The following is an 18,233-nucleotide window of genomic DNA, read 5'->3' on the forward strand; positions in this document are numbered from 1 at the left end:
ACACTTTTGCTATACTAAAGCCTGAAATGGGCACTTTTTGTGACGGCAACCTCATCATTTTTTATCAAAGGCTTAACTTCAGAATTTGAACTAAAATCAGTATTCTTATGATTGCTCTGAACATTTCAGACAGAATTCAACTAACTTTAAATTACTTTTTCATAAACTTAACAAAAATAAATAAATAAATAAATAAAAATGTAGGTATAACGGGGTTGACTGTTACGGGGTTGTGATTTTTTTGCCCAAAATGGCCACTGCTCTAAATCTAGTGAATAAATGGAGAGCGCATGGCATGCATGATATTAAGAAATCATGAATAATGTTGAAATAACAAAGATAATTTTCACAAGTAATAGTTTTCTATCTTTAATTGATGTAACGGTGTTGAGTCGTTAAGCTTGACCAACACAATTTCACAACATAATTTAGTTATAATTATTAAAGAAGGTGGTAACTTGCCTGTGTCTGCTCACAGTGTTGTTCAGAAGACTTCTATGATGTCACTTCCTATTAATGATGTCACATAAGTATCAGTTCGTTATTTTTATAGGGGAGAATGGTTTGTGTAATGGGGTTGAGGGGTTACTGAGGTACGGAACTAAATGATGTGATTTTAATAAATAATCATGAATTTACTTAGAAAAAAATCATTACCAGCAAAAAAGCACATATGGATATTTATGGGAATGGCAAAATGAAGACTTTTTTCTCATTGTATTATTCATATCCCAAGTACACTTTCATAGAAGGTCTTGAGGGACATGACAAAATAGGTGGTGTCAACTGAAAAAAACAAAATAATTTCTAATATGAAGATAAAGTGTATGTCATGTTTTTAAACATTATTAAAGGAGACATTTCAATTAATAGAAAAAGCTTTTAAAAATATATTTTGGTGACCCAATAGATAAAATACACTGAAAAAGAGGGACTCAAATCGTACCAGTTTCGTGACTATTAGCAATAATCAAAATAGTAAAACTAAAACACACTTTTAAAAAAAAAAAAAAAAAAATTCTTTGGGTAATTTACTAACGTGTTTTTTGTAACAACAGTAATACGGTTTGTTTTGACTGTTTACTCAAAGTATTCAAAGAAGACGTCAGCACTCAACACGCGGCTGTAATTCAAATCGCTGATACACGCCCAATAAAAATGTATTCACCGTCTCGGCCAATCAGAAGGCGCAGAGGCAGGAACTCTCGCGTTCTCCTATTGGTCTGTTTAAAAATCGCCGCAAACACAGAATGATCCATTTAAATGCTCTCTCTCGAGTCACAAGGAGTTTGGATTAGAAGACGAGTCAAGCATTTCTTTGTTGATATCTGCTTTATACATGTATATGTTTAAAACGTGACAGAGAAGCATTTAATCTGATCTGTTGTGAAATATAAAAGGAATATATAGTGGACTGCGCGTGGAAAACGAGCTTTAAGGTGAGTTTGATTATTGAACAATAACTGTATATTTTTGGTAAAATGCTACATGGCACGATGTGCTTATTGTTTAATGTATTTTTAAGCTATAAACGCTTTGTAATGCGTGCAAAAATCAGTATTTTAAAGTTTTAACTACTTTTTTTCGCTTCTTACCATGCATGTTTTTATAAACAATGGTGTTTTCTAGCATACAGAGTAAAAATGGGTGCCAGTGAAAGCAAGCTGTCTGTGGCATCAACACCAAAGGTAGATCCGAGCCAGCGGCCGAAAGCAGCGCGTGTAGCGAGCCTCGCAGACCCGCGTTCACCGTCCTGTGCTATCGACCGCACACCTATACAGGTACAAATATACGGTTTAACAACACTATTTTTTTTAATCACAATTTTGCTAAATGAAGTGCTGAATGATTTAGTTGCTTATCGATAAGCCGGACTGTGAGGTGAATTTTGGCATTTCTCGTCCTTATGAGCAGTGAGCAATAAACAAAATAGTTGAATTGATTGTATGTTCCTGTAGGTGGGTGTGGCTTACTCTCCTCTTCCTGTGGTGGAGTCCGTTGGGCCTGGATTTGTTGACCCCCGCTCACCCACGCCTGGCATTACTCGAACACCAATAAAGGGTAAGTGAAGTGTTGTCTATTACATGGGATCTGCGCTTCTGCATTCTTCATTCAAAATATTAAACTGTGAAAGGAGCTCAAGCTGAGAGCTAATTAATATTCATTAGCTCAGCCTTTTAGAGTGCAACAGTACCTGCCCACTTCCGGAAGTATTTTTTTCCATAAAGAGTTACAAGCCATGAAACAAATCATTTGAGTGGAATCACATTTTCTCCCCAGGATTCTGTTAAAGATGCTTATTTTAAAAAAAAATCTGGCTTTAGGGTTTGTAATTTTGTTAAAAATCAGTTTCCCTGTGGAGAAAATAAATGATTTTTAATTCCAGAATCTGTTGTACTCTAGTGAATCAGCCCTGCCATTTTAAATTGTGATTTAAGTAGTGAGATATCTTTTCTTCTTTCTGACGTACATCCGAGAGAGGAAAAATGATCAATAAAAAAAAGAAAAAAGAAAATGCAGGGTGGGGATTTAGATCTCTCCATTAGTAGTTGATTGGATGGAGGCAGATATGAATGCGAGCTTGTAGTTGGTTGTAAGAAAGGGGCCGAAGTTTTGTTTAAAAATTACATTGTCAATTTTTTTAAAAAGAAATTTTAAAATGAAACATGCATGGATTAATAGTTCACAATAAGATCAACAACATGCATTTATAAAATAGATCTTTAATCTCAAACTCCTTTGTCTCCTTTACAGTGAGCGTCACATCTCTCGCCCGGCGACTGAGCACCTTCTTTCTCAATGATGTTAAGTCTGGTGGCGACTCTGTTTCGACTCTTCCTCCGGTCTCCTTTACCAAACACCCCAGCCTGCCCAATGTGGCTCGGCAAAATGAAACAGGCCCCAGAGAGCCCCTGCTCCCTGTGGTAAAAGCTCAGAACTCAGCCTCCGTCCGCGAATGCACAGATGCCGTGTTCGCTCCTGTGGCGTCCTCTCCTTCTGAGGGCTACGGTTCCATTTGCAGCAGCCCGTTTGTGTTGATTGGAGACACACAGATGGAGGTAGAGGTAGATACTGAAGCCTCGCTGGAAGAGGCAGAGGAGGCTCTGCTGCTTGGTGCTTCGCCTTTAAAGAAAGAGCTTAGTTTGAGTCTTCTTGCATGTCGTGAAGGTGTTTACTCCTCTTCTCTGGAGGAACGTCCTCTGACTCCTCTTCCTCCTGCTGAGAGGCAAGCGAATGAAGATCATTCTTACGCACTCTTTTCAGTCGCCCAACAGTTCACAGAGTCTGAAACGTCCACGCCTGTTGCTGAAGCTGTTGTGACCCTGGAGGAAGCTGAGGTTACATCCCAGATGTCTGAAGAACAGGTTTGTTTTTGAGATTATTGAAAGATTGGGATAGGCCTATATATTGCAAGAATGCATTAAATTAAACAAAAGTGATGGTGTAGACACATAAAATGTTACAAAAGATATCTAAAAAAAAAATCATCGTTTCCACAAAAATATTAAGCAGCACAACTGTTTAACATTGATAATAAGAAATGTTTCAGCATATTAGAATGATTTCTTAAGAATCATGTGACACTGAAGACTGGAGTAATGATGCTGACCATTTAGATATGCCATAATATGAATAAATTATATTTTAAATATCAAAATAGAAAAGTTACTTTAAATTGTTATTACAATATTACTGCTTTTTTTTCATCAAATAAACGTAGCCTTGACATTGACTTTTCAAAACATTAAATCTTACTGATCTCAAATTTATTAATGGTAGTACATTATCTATCTACACACAGTTATACTTTTTTTTTTTTTTTTTTTTTTTTTTTATACATTTAAAAATACTGCATAATTATATTAAAAGTCATACAAATTTCTTTAAAAAACAAAATGTAATTTACTTTAAACATGTTAAATATTAAGTGGGGAAAACAGACATTGTTTTTGAAGTTTTAACTTCAGGACAGGTGGGAATCTGAACTTTTGGCCTGATTTGGCGTCAGAAACAATCCATACTGTTCCCTGTGAGAGACTAAATGATGTTTGTCCCTCTAACAGGTCACAGCTGCTCTTCCAGAGTCGAGCCATGAGCAGCCAGAGGTGAGCAAACCTCTCACACCTCAACCGGCTGTTGCATCCAGCAAATCCAGCCCTGTGACCAGCACCCAGGTCGAAACAGTCCAGTCTGGCATCCGTTGTCTGAAGTTTGACACCCGCAGCCCCAGTCAAGCCATTTTTAAACCCCAGTGGTTGGGGGTGGGCTTCGGGACCGCTGGTGTCAGAGCAAGAGGGGTACAGGGACGTGGAAAAACCTCTGTCTCTTCACCGCTCTCCACCAAAAACACAGCCACAAATGAGAATAACAACATGGTTGTGCGCGCCAAACAAAGACCGAGAGGTAAGTGTCTTTTGCAACATTATTTGTTATCATTCTGCTGGATTCTGATGCTGGTGGCAGATACTTTTTCATCCACTTAATTTTTCAATACTGATTCTTTGAGTGTGCAAGAATTCCAATTCATTAGCTGTTATAGGTAAATAAATAGAAGAATGACAGTGCAGTAAAAGTTAAAACTATTTGCGCTACAAACCAGTATGTTTATGATTGATAAGGTAATATTATAACACATACCAGTTTGCAATATCAAACAGCATAAACTGATTTTGTACCGCTAAAATAACTGAATGACATTGAATGAATGACAGACGACATTGGAAGACTCGCACATTCAAATTACAAATGGCTGCATTGCTCTTACGTTAAATGTAAGGTGGATAGAAGACTAACAAAATGATAAATCTGTATCTTTAAGGGTTTTTTTTTTTTTTTTTTTTTTAAGCGCTTTTTCTCTGTGGTTATAAAGTATCAAACTGTGAGGAATTTGCTTGTTTAATATTACAGAAAAAGTTTTGATTGGTGAGGGCAGATCGCCTCTGCAGATCCTGAGGGAGGCTAATTCACCCAGAGACCGCAATTTACAGGTAATCACACCGTTCTTGGTTATTAGTTATACTCAGGGTTCCTACGCACTTTGGAAAAGTATGGAATTTGATGCGAGTAATTTCCAGGTCTGGATAAGTGTGGAAAAACAAAAATGGAGTATGAGGGGGAAAAAAATTGCACCTACTCAGTTTTCTAAAATATAAATTTCAGAAAATATAGAATCTCAAAAAAAAAAAAAAGTATCATACAAGGAGAGAGTTTTAATGGCAAATGTTTAGTGATTTGTCAAACACGACTAAATGAATTCAAGGCATAATTTCATTAGCATTTTCATTAGTCAATTGTTTGTCTTTACCATAAGCAAGTCTCTTTTGACCTTCACTAAAATAATATGTGGGCCAATCAAACCAGCAACAGATAAAGGAGCATGCCATCATCTAAATCACACTGCACTTTGTGGTTTGTTGATTGTGCAGCATCAAACCTCATTTACTGATGTGTCCGAGGTAAATATGCAAGTACTTTGAGAAAACCATTGGAAAAAAAAAACCCTGAGAAAACAAAAATATTTACAGATAACTGTACTATACCTAATATAATGCTGTATGAACAGTTTGTTAAATATGGTCTGAAAAAAACTACAGAGAGGTTTGGAAATTTGAGTCTGGGAAAGTATGGAATTTTGAAATGGAAAATGTGTAGGAACCCTGTATATTTGAACCTCGGTGTTCATTTTACTGTAGGCGTCCATGTTATGTAATCACTTTCGTCTCTTGTAAATGGATCTTCATGTTTCTCTTTAGATGAAGCTGAAAGTGTCCACCCCTGAAAAACAGAGATTCAGCCAGATGGACAGGAGAGCTCTGATTCTGTCACTCAACAAGGAGAATGAGTGAAACTAACTGGGAAAACCAGGATAAATCCAGCCAACACTATGTATATACTACAGTTTTTAGCCTTAAACTACATGATTATTCTTTTTTTTCCATTCTTCTACTGTTTCTATGTGTGTTTGTAAATAAACACTGTCTTTTTTTTAATGTAAATAAAATTAACATTTGATTTTAAGTTTGTTTCTTCTTTTTTGAACTGGTTTGAGGACATTGGATGAAACTATTATTCCCAAAAACATACACTTGAACAGATTTAAATCTTTGTTATTGCTACAGACTGTTCACAAAGCAAGTGATAACGCCGCAATATACCACTGCTGCAGTCCTGCGGATACTGAAAAATATAAAAATTCTTCAGCACAATTTTGTCAGAGGTCTGTTTAACTTGGATGTGCACCTCCATTTTAAAAGCCGTGTTAAAGGATTAGTCCACTTTCAAATAAACTTCCTGAAATTTACTCACCCCCCATGCCATCCAAAATGTTCATGTCTTTCTTTCTTCAGTCGAAAAGAAAATTAAGGTTTTTCGATGAAAACATTCCAGGATGTGCAGCTTCAAAGGGCTTTAAACGATATCAGACGAGGAACAAGGGTCTTATCTAGTGAAAAAATACAACTATATGCTTTATATAAACAAACGTTCGCCTTCTAAGTGCCTCCGCCAAAACCGCATTTCCGCATTCTCCAAAAAGCTTACGCTGTATGTCCTACACCTTCCCTATTCTACTTACGAAAAAAATGTAACTGGCGCTGCGTTCGTTCCGTAAGTTGAATAGGGAAGGCGTAGGACATACAGCGTAAACTTTTTGGAGAAAAACTTTTTACAGAAATGCGGTTTTGGCGGAGGCACTTAGAACGTTTGTATATATAAAACATATACAGTTGTATTTTTTTCGAAAATGACCGATCGTTTCGCTAGATAAGACCCTTATTCCTCGTCTGGTATCGTTTAAAGCCCTTTAAAGCTGCACTAAAACTGTAATTTTGACCTTCAACCGTCTGGAGGCCATTGAAGTCCACTATAAGGAGAATAATCCTGGAATGTTTTCATCAAAAACCTTAATTTATTTTCGACTGAAGAAAGAAAGACATAAACATCTTGGATGACATGGGGGTGAGTAAATTATCAGCAAATTTTCATTCAGAAGTGAACTAATCCTTTAATGATTCATCTGAATTAACTATTTTGTAATATCAAAAAATCTGATATTTATCCAAGATCAGTGTTCTACTGTTCAATAGTTTGGGCTCCGTAAGAATTTATTTTTGAAAGAAATCTTATGCTCACTATGGCTGCATTTACAGTAAAAACAATAATACTGTGAAATGTTACAATTTAAAGTGACTTTTTAAAATTATTTATTCCTGTGATGGCTAAGCTGATTTCAGCATTACTCCAGTCTTCAGTGTCACATGATCCTTCAGAAATCATTCTAATATTGTTCAAGAAGCTTTATTATCAGTGGTGAAAATAGTTTTGCTGCTTAATATTTTTGTGGAATTCTTTGAATAGAAAGTTTAAAAGAACAGCATTTATTTTCACTTTTCATCAATTAAAAGTATTAATTTCCTCTGAATATAATGTACACATTTTTTGTTTTCAATTCCATCAGATATGAGAGATAATAAAACATTATAGGAAAAAGGAGTCGAGTTTGTCAATAGTTTTTATTTTATTGGCCTGAATAAGCAGGAAAAAAAAACATGACACTATCAGTGCACTATCAAAAAAATCTAACACTAAACTTAACAAAAGAAGTTCAATCAGACAATCTCACTAAAACTCATTTAATCTATAGTTTGTAAACCACATTTTATAAAAGTGAAAATGTCATTCTGTGTAGACTGAAATTTTATACTCAATCTTGCGCAACTATTTTGGCAACCTCTGTCATATAGGTTTGATAGCACAGGATGCATTTAGATATCAGTAAGCGTGATTCAACTAGTGTTGAAAGACTTATTTCATATGCTATAGTGATAATATGCTGTAACACACCCTTGTGTTAATGACCCTATCCAAAAATTACCTCACAAATCACCAAATAGGTCATGGCTTGGTAAATGCCCACTTTTGCAGTTAGCAGTCCCTGAAAAAAACAAGTTTTCTGTTATTGCATGGTTTCTTTGACAAGACTATTCTACAGATCAAGCCCATCTCTAAATGAGGTTTTCTTATTCACAATCTTTCTCGTTGTGACGGCACAACAAACATATCTCTTTCCCTCCCTACTTATACAACTATATCCCATAGTCCTGTTCCAATTGTCCCCTTTACATTTTACCCTGTCTTTGACATATTCTGATTTTGCCTCTCTTTGAGACAGCGTTTTAGTTCCAGATCTTCAGAAAGCTATCCCATGATCCTGTGCAGCAGGCCATCCCATCAGGTGTCACGCCGATACAGCTCACTCGGTTGTCATGACCAGACAACACTCCTGTAAAAGACAAACACGGTTTTATTACAGATATTTTTGCATCTGATATGTTTTTTACCGTTCTCCTGAAGTTCACATCCATTCTTGTATCTCTTTCCAGTGACTCACCCACTCTCTCCGCCTTAAGCGAGTCCCAGATGTTGCAGTTGAAGTCGTCGTACCCAGCGAGGATGAGTCTTCCAGAGAGGGAGGGAGCGATGGAAGTCACTCCGCACATGATGCTGGAGTCCTGGTACGTGATGAGCTCCTGGTCTGAACGCAGGTCATACAGCTTGCAGGAAGCGTCGTCTGAACCTGTGATCACTGCATTGCCATTGGGGAAAAACTGAAAAGTGACACAGAGAGAAAAATGAATATATTTATTATAATATATTACAAAACTCACGGCCACTATGCTAGGGCTTGCTATGTGGTTGCTGTAAGGAGTTTTGAGAGGTTGTTAGTTTGTTGATATGCGGTTGTTAGGTGGTTTCTTAGTTCTTCTGGGTGGTTGCTTTCTGATCCAGGTTAAAAGAGCCTAACCCGATGGGTGCATCCAAAATCACATACTTCCCTACTATATAGTAGGTGAAAAACAGTATGTGATAAAGCAAGGAAGTATGTCCGAATTCATGGAACTAGAGAGTAGGCAAAAAGTACCCGGATGACCCACTTCTTCTGGTGAGATCTACTTCCTGAGAAAGATTTGCTCCAACCCTGATCAAATATAACTGATGGGCCATTTACACGACACTGTTTTCAACTAAAAACAGAAAACTTTTTATGCTTTTTGGCAGTTCATTTACATGACAACTGCGTTTTGGGGGCCTGAAAATGCAATATTTTGAAAATGGAAACTTGAAAACTTGTCAAAGTTTTTTTTTGAAAAGGATACTCAGTGGAAACTACAAAAACGCAAATTTATGAAAATGATGTCATCATGCAAAGGCGTATTACATGGTCAGTCTGGCACGTAGTGTTTCTTTACAAAGTAACATCGCCAACTACTGGCCTGGCATGCATAATACAGCGTTTTTAGTTGTTTTCCTGGATCCATGTGAACAGGGATCGTTTGTGTGGTTTGTACGTGAAAAATGCAAAAAAAAAAAAAACTTTCAGTTTTTAGTGCATCGTTGAACCCTGAAGCAGCTCATTAAGATCTTCAGGAGCGCTTGATAATTACAGACAGGTGTGTTGGATCACGGTTGGATCTGAACTTCGCAGGTAGGTAGATGTCCAGGAACAGGATTGGGCACCCTTGCTCTAGAATATTTCTTGTCCCAAAAGATGGCTTGAGCCCCTTCCTCAATGTAAATCTATGGGATTTTTGCTCATTGTGTTAATGAAGCAAAAGCATCTCTCCAACAAACTGCACAGTTTAATGAATCATTCATGTTTATAGTACCAAAGGTGTGGGATAGTCTTCATGTCAAAGTTAAATACATTGGTTTAGGGCAGTCGTTCTCAAGATGACTTAGTATTGTTTAAAATAAGACAAAACAAGCATTAAAATTAAGCTAAAAAAAAAATTATTTTATTTTAATTCACCCTCTCAATGCCTGTCTATGAGGAACCAAGACTCTCAGTCTTTGAAAACCTGTATATATGAGGTAGTCAAATTCTAAATGTGTGATTTCTAGAACTGGAAAAGTCATTTAAATTAATATAATTGTAAAACTCGTTGGCAATGTTATTAACTAAAACTATTTTTCATTTCCTGAAATAAAGCTAAAATCAAATAAAATATATAGATTTTAAATATGAAAAACTTAAAAAACTGAAATAAAATAAGTTTAATTGTAATCATTTAAAATGACTAAATCTGAAACAAAAATAAAGCTAAATAGAAATAAAATACTAAAAATAAAAATGACAAAATCATATAACAAAATTACTAAAACTTAAGCTAAAATTGAAAAAAAAAATCTTTAAAAAAATCAAAAATAAAAGCTAATTCAAAATTATTAAATACTATAATATTATATAAATAATACTAAATGGGCATTTTAATAATGTGTATACATTTTTCTAGATACCAAATATTTTAGCAGTAGAAACTATTAGAAAACAACTTATCCAGTAAATTGTGAACTGGAGCCTTATATATTGTTGTCGACAATGAGAAGCCTTGGAGTCAAAAAGGTCTTACCCCAATGGCATTGATGTCACTCTCATGGCCTCCAAAGGTCTGTCTGCACTGACCGTCACGGATGTCCCACAGTTTGGCTGTGAAGTCACAAGCTCCTGAGATGAAAGTGTTGAAGTCAGGGGACACAGCCAGAGACATACAGTCTCCCAGATGGCCAGCGAAGACGGTCTTCTCTGTTCCTGTCTCAATGTCCCACAGAAGACTGGAAGAAGGTTAGAGGTCATGTTATTTAAGGAAGTAAAATGTGCTGATCTGAATACATCATTTGCAAAATGTTCTTTTCTCTTTTAGTTAGCTTTTAAAAATCTAAAGTGAATGTACCAGGTACAGTCTCCAGAGCTGGTGATGATCTCACTGTCGCTCAGGAAGCGGCAGCAGGACAGGTAACCTGATCAACACAATTCAAATTATATACATTAAAGACAGATGTCAAGAGGCAGCTAGCTGATGTAAAATATATCATGGGCTAGATATTGCTCTTGTGTATTGCTAACTGGTTATTATATCAGTCTGCATGAGAAGTATTCGAAGCGATTCTCACCTGTGTGTGCTGCGAGCTCACGCATCACCTTCACGTTACCATCTTTGCCCTTCAGGTTATAGATGGAGCACATGTTGTCAAGTCCTCCACATGCCACCATGTTTCCTGAAGGTGCGTACGAACATGTCATCACCCATGAGGACTTCAGTGGGATTGCATGCACCTAGACCACAATCAGAGACAACAGTTAGTTAATATTCTACAGGTTTTTAAAGTTTATTGACAAATGTTAACATACATTGGGCCTCATTCATGAGTCAACTTCAGAGTAATTTTCAATCATATTTGTTCATCAATTAAATTTATTTTCACATTTAACTAATTGGTTAAGCCCTGATGCTAACATGGGATTAAACTAATTGGTTAAAGGGCTAGTTCGCCCAAAAACTACATTTCTGCCATCATTTACATTGACTTCCATTGTATTTTTTGTTCATATAATGGAAGTCAATGGGAACCGAAACTGTTTGGTTACCAACAGTCTTCAAACTATCTTCTTTTATATTCCACAGTACAAAGAAAGTCATAAAGGTTTGGAACGACATAAAGTTGAGTAAATAATGACAGAATTTAAATTTTTGGGTGTAAATTTTGTTATATATTATTATAGTAAGTAGTGTTATCAAAATTCAGTGTCATCAATTAGCCTTAAAAGAACACAAAACGATACAAAATCGTACCAACTAACATTTTAAAAATACGAACACTCATGAATCTGAACATTTAAGGAATTCTGCTCATGTTTCATGAATGAGGTCCAATATTTCACAATGGCAACTTTCTCTCTTTTGAGACTTATCATAATTGGGATGATTGTCTCGTAATTGCATAATTATACAAATGTGCCTTTATCAACTATGAGATTTAAAGTCACAATTGAAACATATAAAGGTGCAGTTATGACAAATAGAGTCATTTGTGAGATATAAAGTTGCAATAGCTCTAAATAAAATCAGAATGACCTATTTTAAATATGTTGCATAAAGCAGCTTCCATGTTTTCAAAAAGAACCGAAAGCCCAGCTTTCGTGCTTCATGTCATTTAAATATGTCTCCTCCCTCTTGCACACAAATGTGACCACTGGCAGAAACTGATTTACTTAATAGCCTTCACCAGAAATGATTTGCATTTAAATGTGCGTGACAGCAGCTCCAGGTTAAAGCAACAGATTTTGTAATTTATTACATCTGTAACAATTAGTAATGATAGGCTCAATGATTTTTTTGTAGTTAAGGACTAATATCAGACTGAGGAAAGTTTAACACTGAAAAACCTTTCAGTACCTTATTGGTGGTGTAGCTGTCCCATACAATCAGTTTACCATCTTGAGACGCACTAACACACAGTCTGAGAGAGACAAAAAGAAATATCAGGTTAGAAAATACATATGTTAGGGGACCACAACAGTGTTATTTTATATGTATATAATGTATCAGTAAATGTTGAATTAACATTAACTAAGTTTAATAAATGCTGTTGAAGTATTGTTTATTGTTAGTTCATGTTAACTAAAGTAGTTTCCTAATGAAACCTTATTGTAAAGTATTACCAATTACCAGTCTTTGCCTAAATAAAGCATAAGTCTATTAAAAATGACATATCAGTATCATGTAAATGTGTGTATATGGATGCACTTGTAGACTAGTGGTACAGCATGTGTTGCTTTTATTTGCATATAGTCTAGATGGAAGCCTTATTGTGTTTACTTTGAGTCCGTCCCCCAGTGCATGGCATAGATTTTGGCCAGATGTCCTCTCAATGTCTTCCTGGTCTTTAGCTGGACACGTCCCACAACAGCTGTCCCCGCCACATGATCCTGCAGTGTGAGGTCCTGCACTGCTTTACGAGCCGCCTATAGAAAACAGATATTACAGCTGATCTATAACTGATATTCTGTAAATTTACGTAAATGTTTGTGATGTTAAAAACGTTAGGGGGGAAAACTATTGACACTAACAGTGATTTCATCCTTCAGGCTCTCCGCCTCCTTTCGCAGTTGCTCCATTTCACCCATGGCAGTGGTTGTCAGGCACGGTCACCCACAGATACAGACAGGAAGTGAGCTCAGTAGAGCCAAGAGAATGCTGGGGAAAACTCCTAAATGTGAATATACATTTAATTGTTTCATTAATCATGACAGTGCAATTTATTTTACTGCTTGTGGGAAAGGCTTGTTGTTGTTGCTTTCACTGTAATATATCTGCAGTTGCCCCTTCAACAGCTATTTGCAATTCAAACTCCCTTCGACCTGGTTTGCAAATCCTCACAAATAAGGATGCATGCAAAATTTCACTTGTGCCACCACCACAAACATGCAAGGGCGCAATGAGTCAGAGTCAAGCACAATGACATACAAGAAACTGCTTTATCTAATATCCATACACCTATCATATAGATAGATAGTTTAGTTAATAAATACATTATATACATCTACAGCACATTTGTTTTTGGGTATGTCCAACTGTTCCTATGAAATAAAAGGGATTTAACAATGATAAGTGTGACTCTATGCGCACATTACAACTGCTTTAATTTGTAATATTCTTGAGCCCTCAAACAATAAATTTTTATTTTTTTTTTGCGGAAAACATTACTGAGATCCATGTTATATATTATTGATGATGTTAAACTCTCTCAGTATTGTCATCTATAATAATTTTGCCCTTCATTTTGGATGGCTAACCTCAAATTGCTTTTATAATTAGTGTGCTGTCAGTCGTCTTAATGAAAATATTTTTTTGCGAGTCATAAAGCATACCTCTTAAGTTTAAATATCATGTCTTACCTTGCAAAGGAAGATTAATGTAAGCTATTTCCTTTTGTTGAATTCTTTTTTGAATCTTTGTGTATCTCCCGAGCTCTCATGACCAAATGACTTTTGCCTAAAATTTGTTTGAGGAGAAAGCGAGAGAATAAAGGGTGTGGATGGGAGAGAGGTGGGCCGGTGGGAGGGAGCTGTCCTGTTAAGGACATCAATAAATAGTCCCTGTTCTAGAACTCAAGGTGAACACCATACCTGGATTTTTTGACATCAGTATGAATTAAAACGGCTAGATAATGTTATTACCAACAAGACTGTGAGCACCAAACGCCATAACCAGAAAGAGATAATGAGAGAGAGAGGCAGGAGAGAGTGAGTTTAAATCCACACTGCTGAGATTTTAAGGGAGGCCTTTTGAATCAAATCTGCTCTCATCCGATTATTGACTGCTCTTTGCATCTGGATAAGAGCTACAGCAGAGATGGGGAGGGGGATAGATGGATAGAAACGGAGAGAGAGAGAGAGAAGAGAAAGCTAGGAATGGGTGTGAAAGTGTGGCCTAGCTATCATTTGAATTTGAGTTTAAAGCAAATTATGTTGAAAGAACAGTCTTCCATAATATTATTCAGTAATCTCCAAACTTTTTATGGTTAAAAAAGTCCTGTAACTATTCATACAGAACCTAAAAATGATTTATAATGTCTAGCTGATCATTTACATTCATTATACTATGAGTTACTGTTAGGTCATTGGAAATTATTTAAGTAGAGAAATTATTCATTACAATTTTGTACCGATATAATTTTTTATTCAATAGCTTGTCTCTTTTGATATCTTAAAAAATATTTATACTACCAAAAAATGAAAAGGAAAAATATTACAGAATTGTTGCTACAGACCAAAAAACCCAATATTTTTATGGATTTAAAGCATAAAACTGATTGACACTTATGTTATGGTTTGGTTCTGACTTAAATTGGACATTTCCGAGTGGAATTCATTATCAAATCTTAACTTTGCCATATTCATAAGTTAAAACAGTAGCAAACAAACCCAAAATATAGAAGTGAATAAGTAAAAAAACCTCCATCACTTACCTGTTCCTCTTGGATGTTTCTCCGCTGTATTTATATTTCTTATTCCTTTCCAATTCTCTATCCACTTGTCTTTTCTCGGGACACTGTTCATTCAGGTTTTCTGCTTTACGCACCTTCTGATCCCTCTCGCTCTCTCTCTCTCTCTCTCTGTAAACTCTATGATGCTTTTGTGATGGCTAGATGAGGATTGGAGGGGATGAAGTGAGATCAGGGCTGAAAGGATAAAGCCTTGGATGGAGAGAGCGAGAGGGAGGGAAATCTGTTAGGAAAGGAGAGAACAGAGAGCAAAAGACGAGAACTAAATAGTGGAGAGAATCAGGTCATAGGGTCACATGACAAAAAAGCAGGTGTGTGAAGGGCCAGGTGAGGGAGCAGAGGGGATAGATTTGACTTTTTTCCCCCCTGTTTAGTATTTAGCCAATGCTGGCTAAGTTTGCTTTAAGGTGAATAGTGCTCCGCTAAGGTTTTAGACATGATATTAAACTGAAAAACCCTACAATGACAAAAGTATTGAACAAAATTGTCCACACCTGATCCTGAAGGCATTGGTGATACATCCCTAAACTCTGAACATGGATGTCCCAGAAAACCAAAACTTTTTAGATGATGGTCATGGCTACAGAGGCCTATTAGTCACGAATGAGCAGGCAGAATATCCACAACATTCTCACATCATTGCGAGGAAGCTGAAAACAGTAAATAATGGATTGGAGAGACATTTCTATGTATGGAATGATGAACCGTTTCAGATCACTGGGAGTTGGTGTTGCGTACACCTTGGAAAATGTTTCAAAATGAGTGATATTTATACTTTGAGGTGAGAGGAAGGCTACAGTATAATTACACAAGGTACAATACGTTTTGTTCTTAAGAGTGTAAATGCTATTGTAACAAAACATTGTTTTAGGAACAAAAATGAGTGAGGATGAATTTTGTGGAGCAAAAGAGCTTAAAAGCCTGTGAACATTTAAGGCTTTGCTTAAATCAATTTTTGTGTCCTGATTTAGAACTGACAAACTATCATTATCATAAATATAACTCGTCCTCCCCCACCTCGCAGAGCCAGACAAAACATCGCAGCATGGTGGATAAAATCATCACCCGATTTAGCAAGGAGGGGGGACAACGCAACCCATGGGTGAAAAGGATTATATTCTATTAGGACAAAAGGGAGTGGTTTACTTTCGCATGGATGAACGTTGAGGAAAAGTTATGTGCAGCATTAGGTTCAGTGTCATATAAAAAACCCTTTGTTGTAATGTATAGTTGAGTCGTGTGTATTCATGTAGTATAGTCTGTGTGTGTGTAGGTGGGTCAGGTTTTGCCTACATCATGGGAAGCAAATGCCTCCAGAAGGATAGTACATGGTGAAATCAGCCAAAATGTCCACAAAGAAAACAGCTTATTAAACATGCTAAATAGTGTTTTAATGAAAATGAAAAAAACTGTTTTTGTTTAGGGAGGTAAAGGGGAAAACAAAACATCACTAGCGTAGTATGAAACAATAGGAGTTAATGGAAAGTCCCCACCATGAACAATGAAACTTTATATTTGTAAATGTTATTTTTATTTTATATATATATATATATATATTTTATGTATTACTGCCCTTGAATTTGATTGGTCCAGCAGCTTTCCAATCTCAGCAGAAATAGTAACCATCCTAGTATTTTTCACATACTCTTATAAATTCTAATGAATTCGGCCATACTACTTGTAAAGTGTTTTTCACATTCTATATATCATGGAAGTACAGTTTCAGATGCAGGTCAAAACAGCACTTTTCACTGCACATTTTAGACAGACTGTGAATTTTAGTGGTGGGAATTTTTCAGTGAGAGGTTATTTACACAGTTATGAAAGTAGGTGGCTATGTCTTTACAAACGATTCATTGAATCATTCATTTAACCAAATTGTTGAACAAAACAGATTTGTTCAGGAACGAAACTCCACTACATTGTGTTGTACAGGGATGCATTTGATTCTGCTTTGTTTGGAAATATTTTTCAATGCGCAGAGAAAAAAAAATATGCAAAGTATCTGGCAATACTTTGTCTAATATGTTATTCAGTTACTCATTTAATTAAAGTCTGCATGAAATCCAAATTGGCCTCATTTACTTTGTTAGCTGACATTACTAGTCAAAATGAATTCAGAGAAAAAATTAATTTGTCTTCATAATCTTTAAAAATAGATGCTCAACCATCTGGAGGTGCAACCAAAAATCAAAAGTTCATCTCACCTGAAGAAAAGGTGCAACAGTCACTCTATTAGTCACTTTATTAGTTTAAAACAAGTTATGTTTCGGCCATTTTCAAGACCTTCTTCGGACAAATTCATAATCTTTACTCAGAATCTGAAAATTTGCTGCCCCCCTGGAATGGCATTCCTTGTCCCTGATGGTGTCAGTTTGGCAGCTGTACCACTCACTGCCCTTCAACCATCGGTCTGCTGCAAGCTAGAGATGGCAAAGGGGTGCGCTAAAATCAAGCCCCGCCCTCTATTTTTTCTCATTCAATATTCCGTTTCACTCTAAAATACATCATAATACTGAAGTCATTTCTGATTCACACAGACTTTAACTGTTATAAAAACAACATTATCACACTTGCAATGGTAAATCACTGCTCTTGCTCTTGTGATATTGCTTAAACAATGATTGTTGGAATGTAAATGGACATTGAAGTGAAATTTGACAATATACGGTTTCACACTAAACTTTCTTAATACAGAAAAACGGCACAATTTCATGAAGCCATTGTTCACCGGATTAAAAAGAATCCAAGCGACTCTTGATGTGTCTAAAACATCCTACAAAAATGCTGGGTTAAAAACAACCCAAGTTGGGTTGAAAATGAGTATAGAGGACCCAGTCACTTGGCTAAAAATGGACACACTGTGAAAAACCTGCAGCTGTGTGATTACATTGAGAAATCCAGGTTAAACAAATGTCCTACTCCTGGTTAAATGCATGAAAATGCAACATCGACCGTTCCATTATCACTATTACTATCCATGCTCTTCAGCACTGGACAAAATCCTGCATAACACCAACATGTTGTGTAATGTTATATGTTATCATGAGGGAGAAAGAGATTATTCATGAACGCATCTCAGTGAAAGTCAAACGTCAGTGGAAACAGGTCAGAAGGGTCTTAGTCATTTACCTAAGAGGTATGTCCATACATCTGCTTTGCTCTTAAACTCTTAACTGTTTTCCAGGCCTAAGTATCAGATGCATAGGATCATATTAACACCTTATGCACCAATAGCCATTCTGCCCTCTATTTTACAGCACAATGTAGATTAAACACATACAGAGGATCAATGGTCAGCGCAAGTATGGCAGGAGCTGGTGTATTAGAGGAGGGTCAGTGATATTAGGGTTTGGGTTTAATGGAAGGGGCGTCATGTTGAAATGGGG

The 18,233-nt window shown here is 36.3% G+C and overlaps 2 protein-coding genes across 2 annotated transcripts; one reads left to right on the forward strand and one right to left on the reverse strand.

Annotated features, from left to right (window-relative positions):
* Positions 1 to 1,220: 1,220 nt before the first annotated feature.
* On the forward strand, positions 1,221 to 5,980 carry cdca3 (cell division cycle associated 3). The gene is made up of 7 exons (XM_051864304.1): positions 1,221 to 1,439; positions 1,630 to 1,781; positions 1,959 to 2,061; positions 2,755 to 3,365; positions 4,065 to 4,404; positions 4,909 to 4,988; positions 5,754 to 5,980. Exons 2-7 carry the CDS (start codon positions 1,644 to 1,646, stop codon positions 5,844 to 5,846), a joined length of 1,365 nt encoding a protein of 454 aa, XP_051720264.1. The 5' UTR covers positions 1,221 to 1,439; positions 1,630 to 1,643; the 3' UTR covers positions 5,847 to 5,980.
* A 1,510-nt stretch (positions 5,981 to 7,490) lies between these two features.
* Positions 7,491 to 16,922, reverse strand: gnb3a (guanine nucleotide binding protein (G protein), beta polypeptide 3a). Its single transcript, XM_051866079.1, has 9 exons — positions 14,809 to 16,922; positions 12,908 to 13,047; positions 12,657 to 12,802; positions 12,234 to 12,297; positions 10,951 to 11,113; positions 10,731 to 10,797; positions 10,410 to 10,611; positions 8,390 to 8,606; positions 7,491 to 8,281 (listed from the first exon to the last, which is right to left on the reverse strand). The coding sequence occupies exons 2-9, from the start codon at positions 12,962 to 12,964 to the stop codon at positions 8,175 to 8,177; spliced, it is 1,023 nt and encodes a 340-aa protein (XP_051722039.1). The 5' UTR covers positions 12,965 to 13,047; positions 14,809 to 16,922; the 3' UTR covers positions 7,491 to 8,174.
* Positions 16,923 to 18,233: the final 1,311 nt, after the last annotated feature.

This window comes from Ctenopharyngodon idella, chromosome 16 (assembly GCF_019924925.1).
Source record: "Ctenopharyngodon idella isolate HZGC_01 chromosome 16, HZGC01, whole genome shotgun sequence".
Lineage (NCBI taxonomy): Eukaryota > Metazoa > Chordata > Actinopteri > Cypriniformes > Xenocyprididae > Ctenopharyngodon > Ctenopharyngodon idella.

Excerpts from the sequence above, each read along its gene's own strand:
- cdca3 (XM_051864304.1), top strand. The coding sequence starts at position 1,644 with ATGGGTGCCAGTGAAAGCAAGCTGTCTGTGGCATCAACACCAAAGGTA. Across the intron at positions 1,782-1,958 it reads TCGACCGCACACCTATACAG|GTGGGTGTGGCTTACTCTCC; the intron begins GTACAAATATAC and ends ATGTTCCTGTAG. Across the intron at positions 2,062-2,754 it reads TACTCGAACACCAATAAAGG|TGAGCGTCACATCTCTCGCC; the intron begins GTAAGTGAAGTG and ends TCTCCTTTACAG.
- gnb3a (XM_051866079.1), bottom strand. The coding sequence starts at position 12,964 with ATGGGTGAAATGGAGCAACTGCGAAAGGAGGCGGAGAGCCTGAAGGAT. Across the intron at positions 12,298-12,656 it reads CACTGGGGGACGGACTCAAA|ACTGTGTGTTAGTGCGTCTC; the intron begins GTAAACACAATA and ends TGTCTCTCTCAG. Across the intron at positions 8,607-10,409 it reads GTGACATCAATGCCATTGGG|TTTTTCCCCAATGGCAATGC; the intron begins GTAAGACCTTTT and ends GTCACTTTTCAG.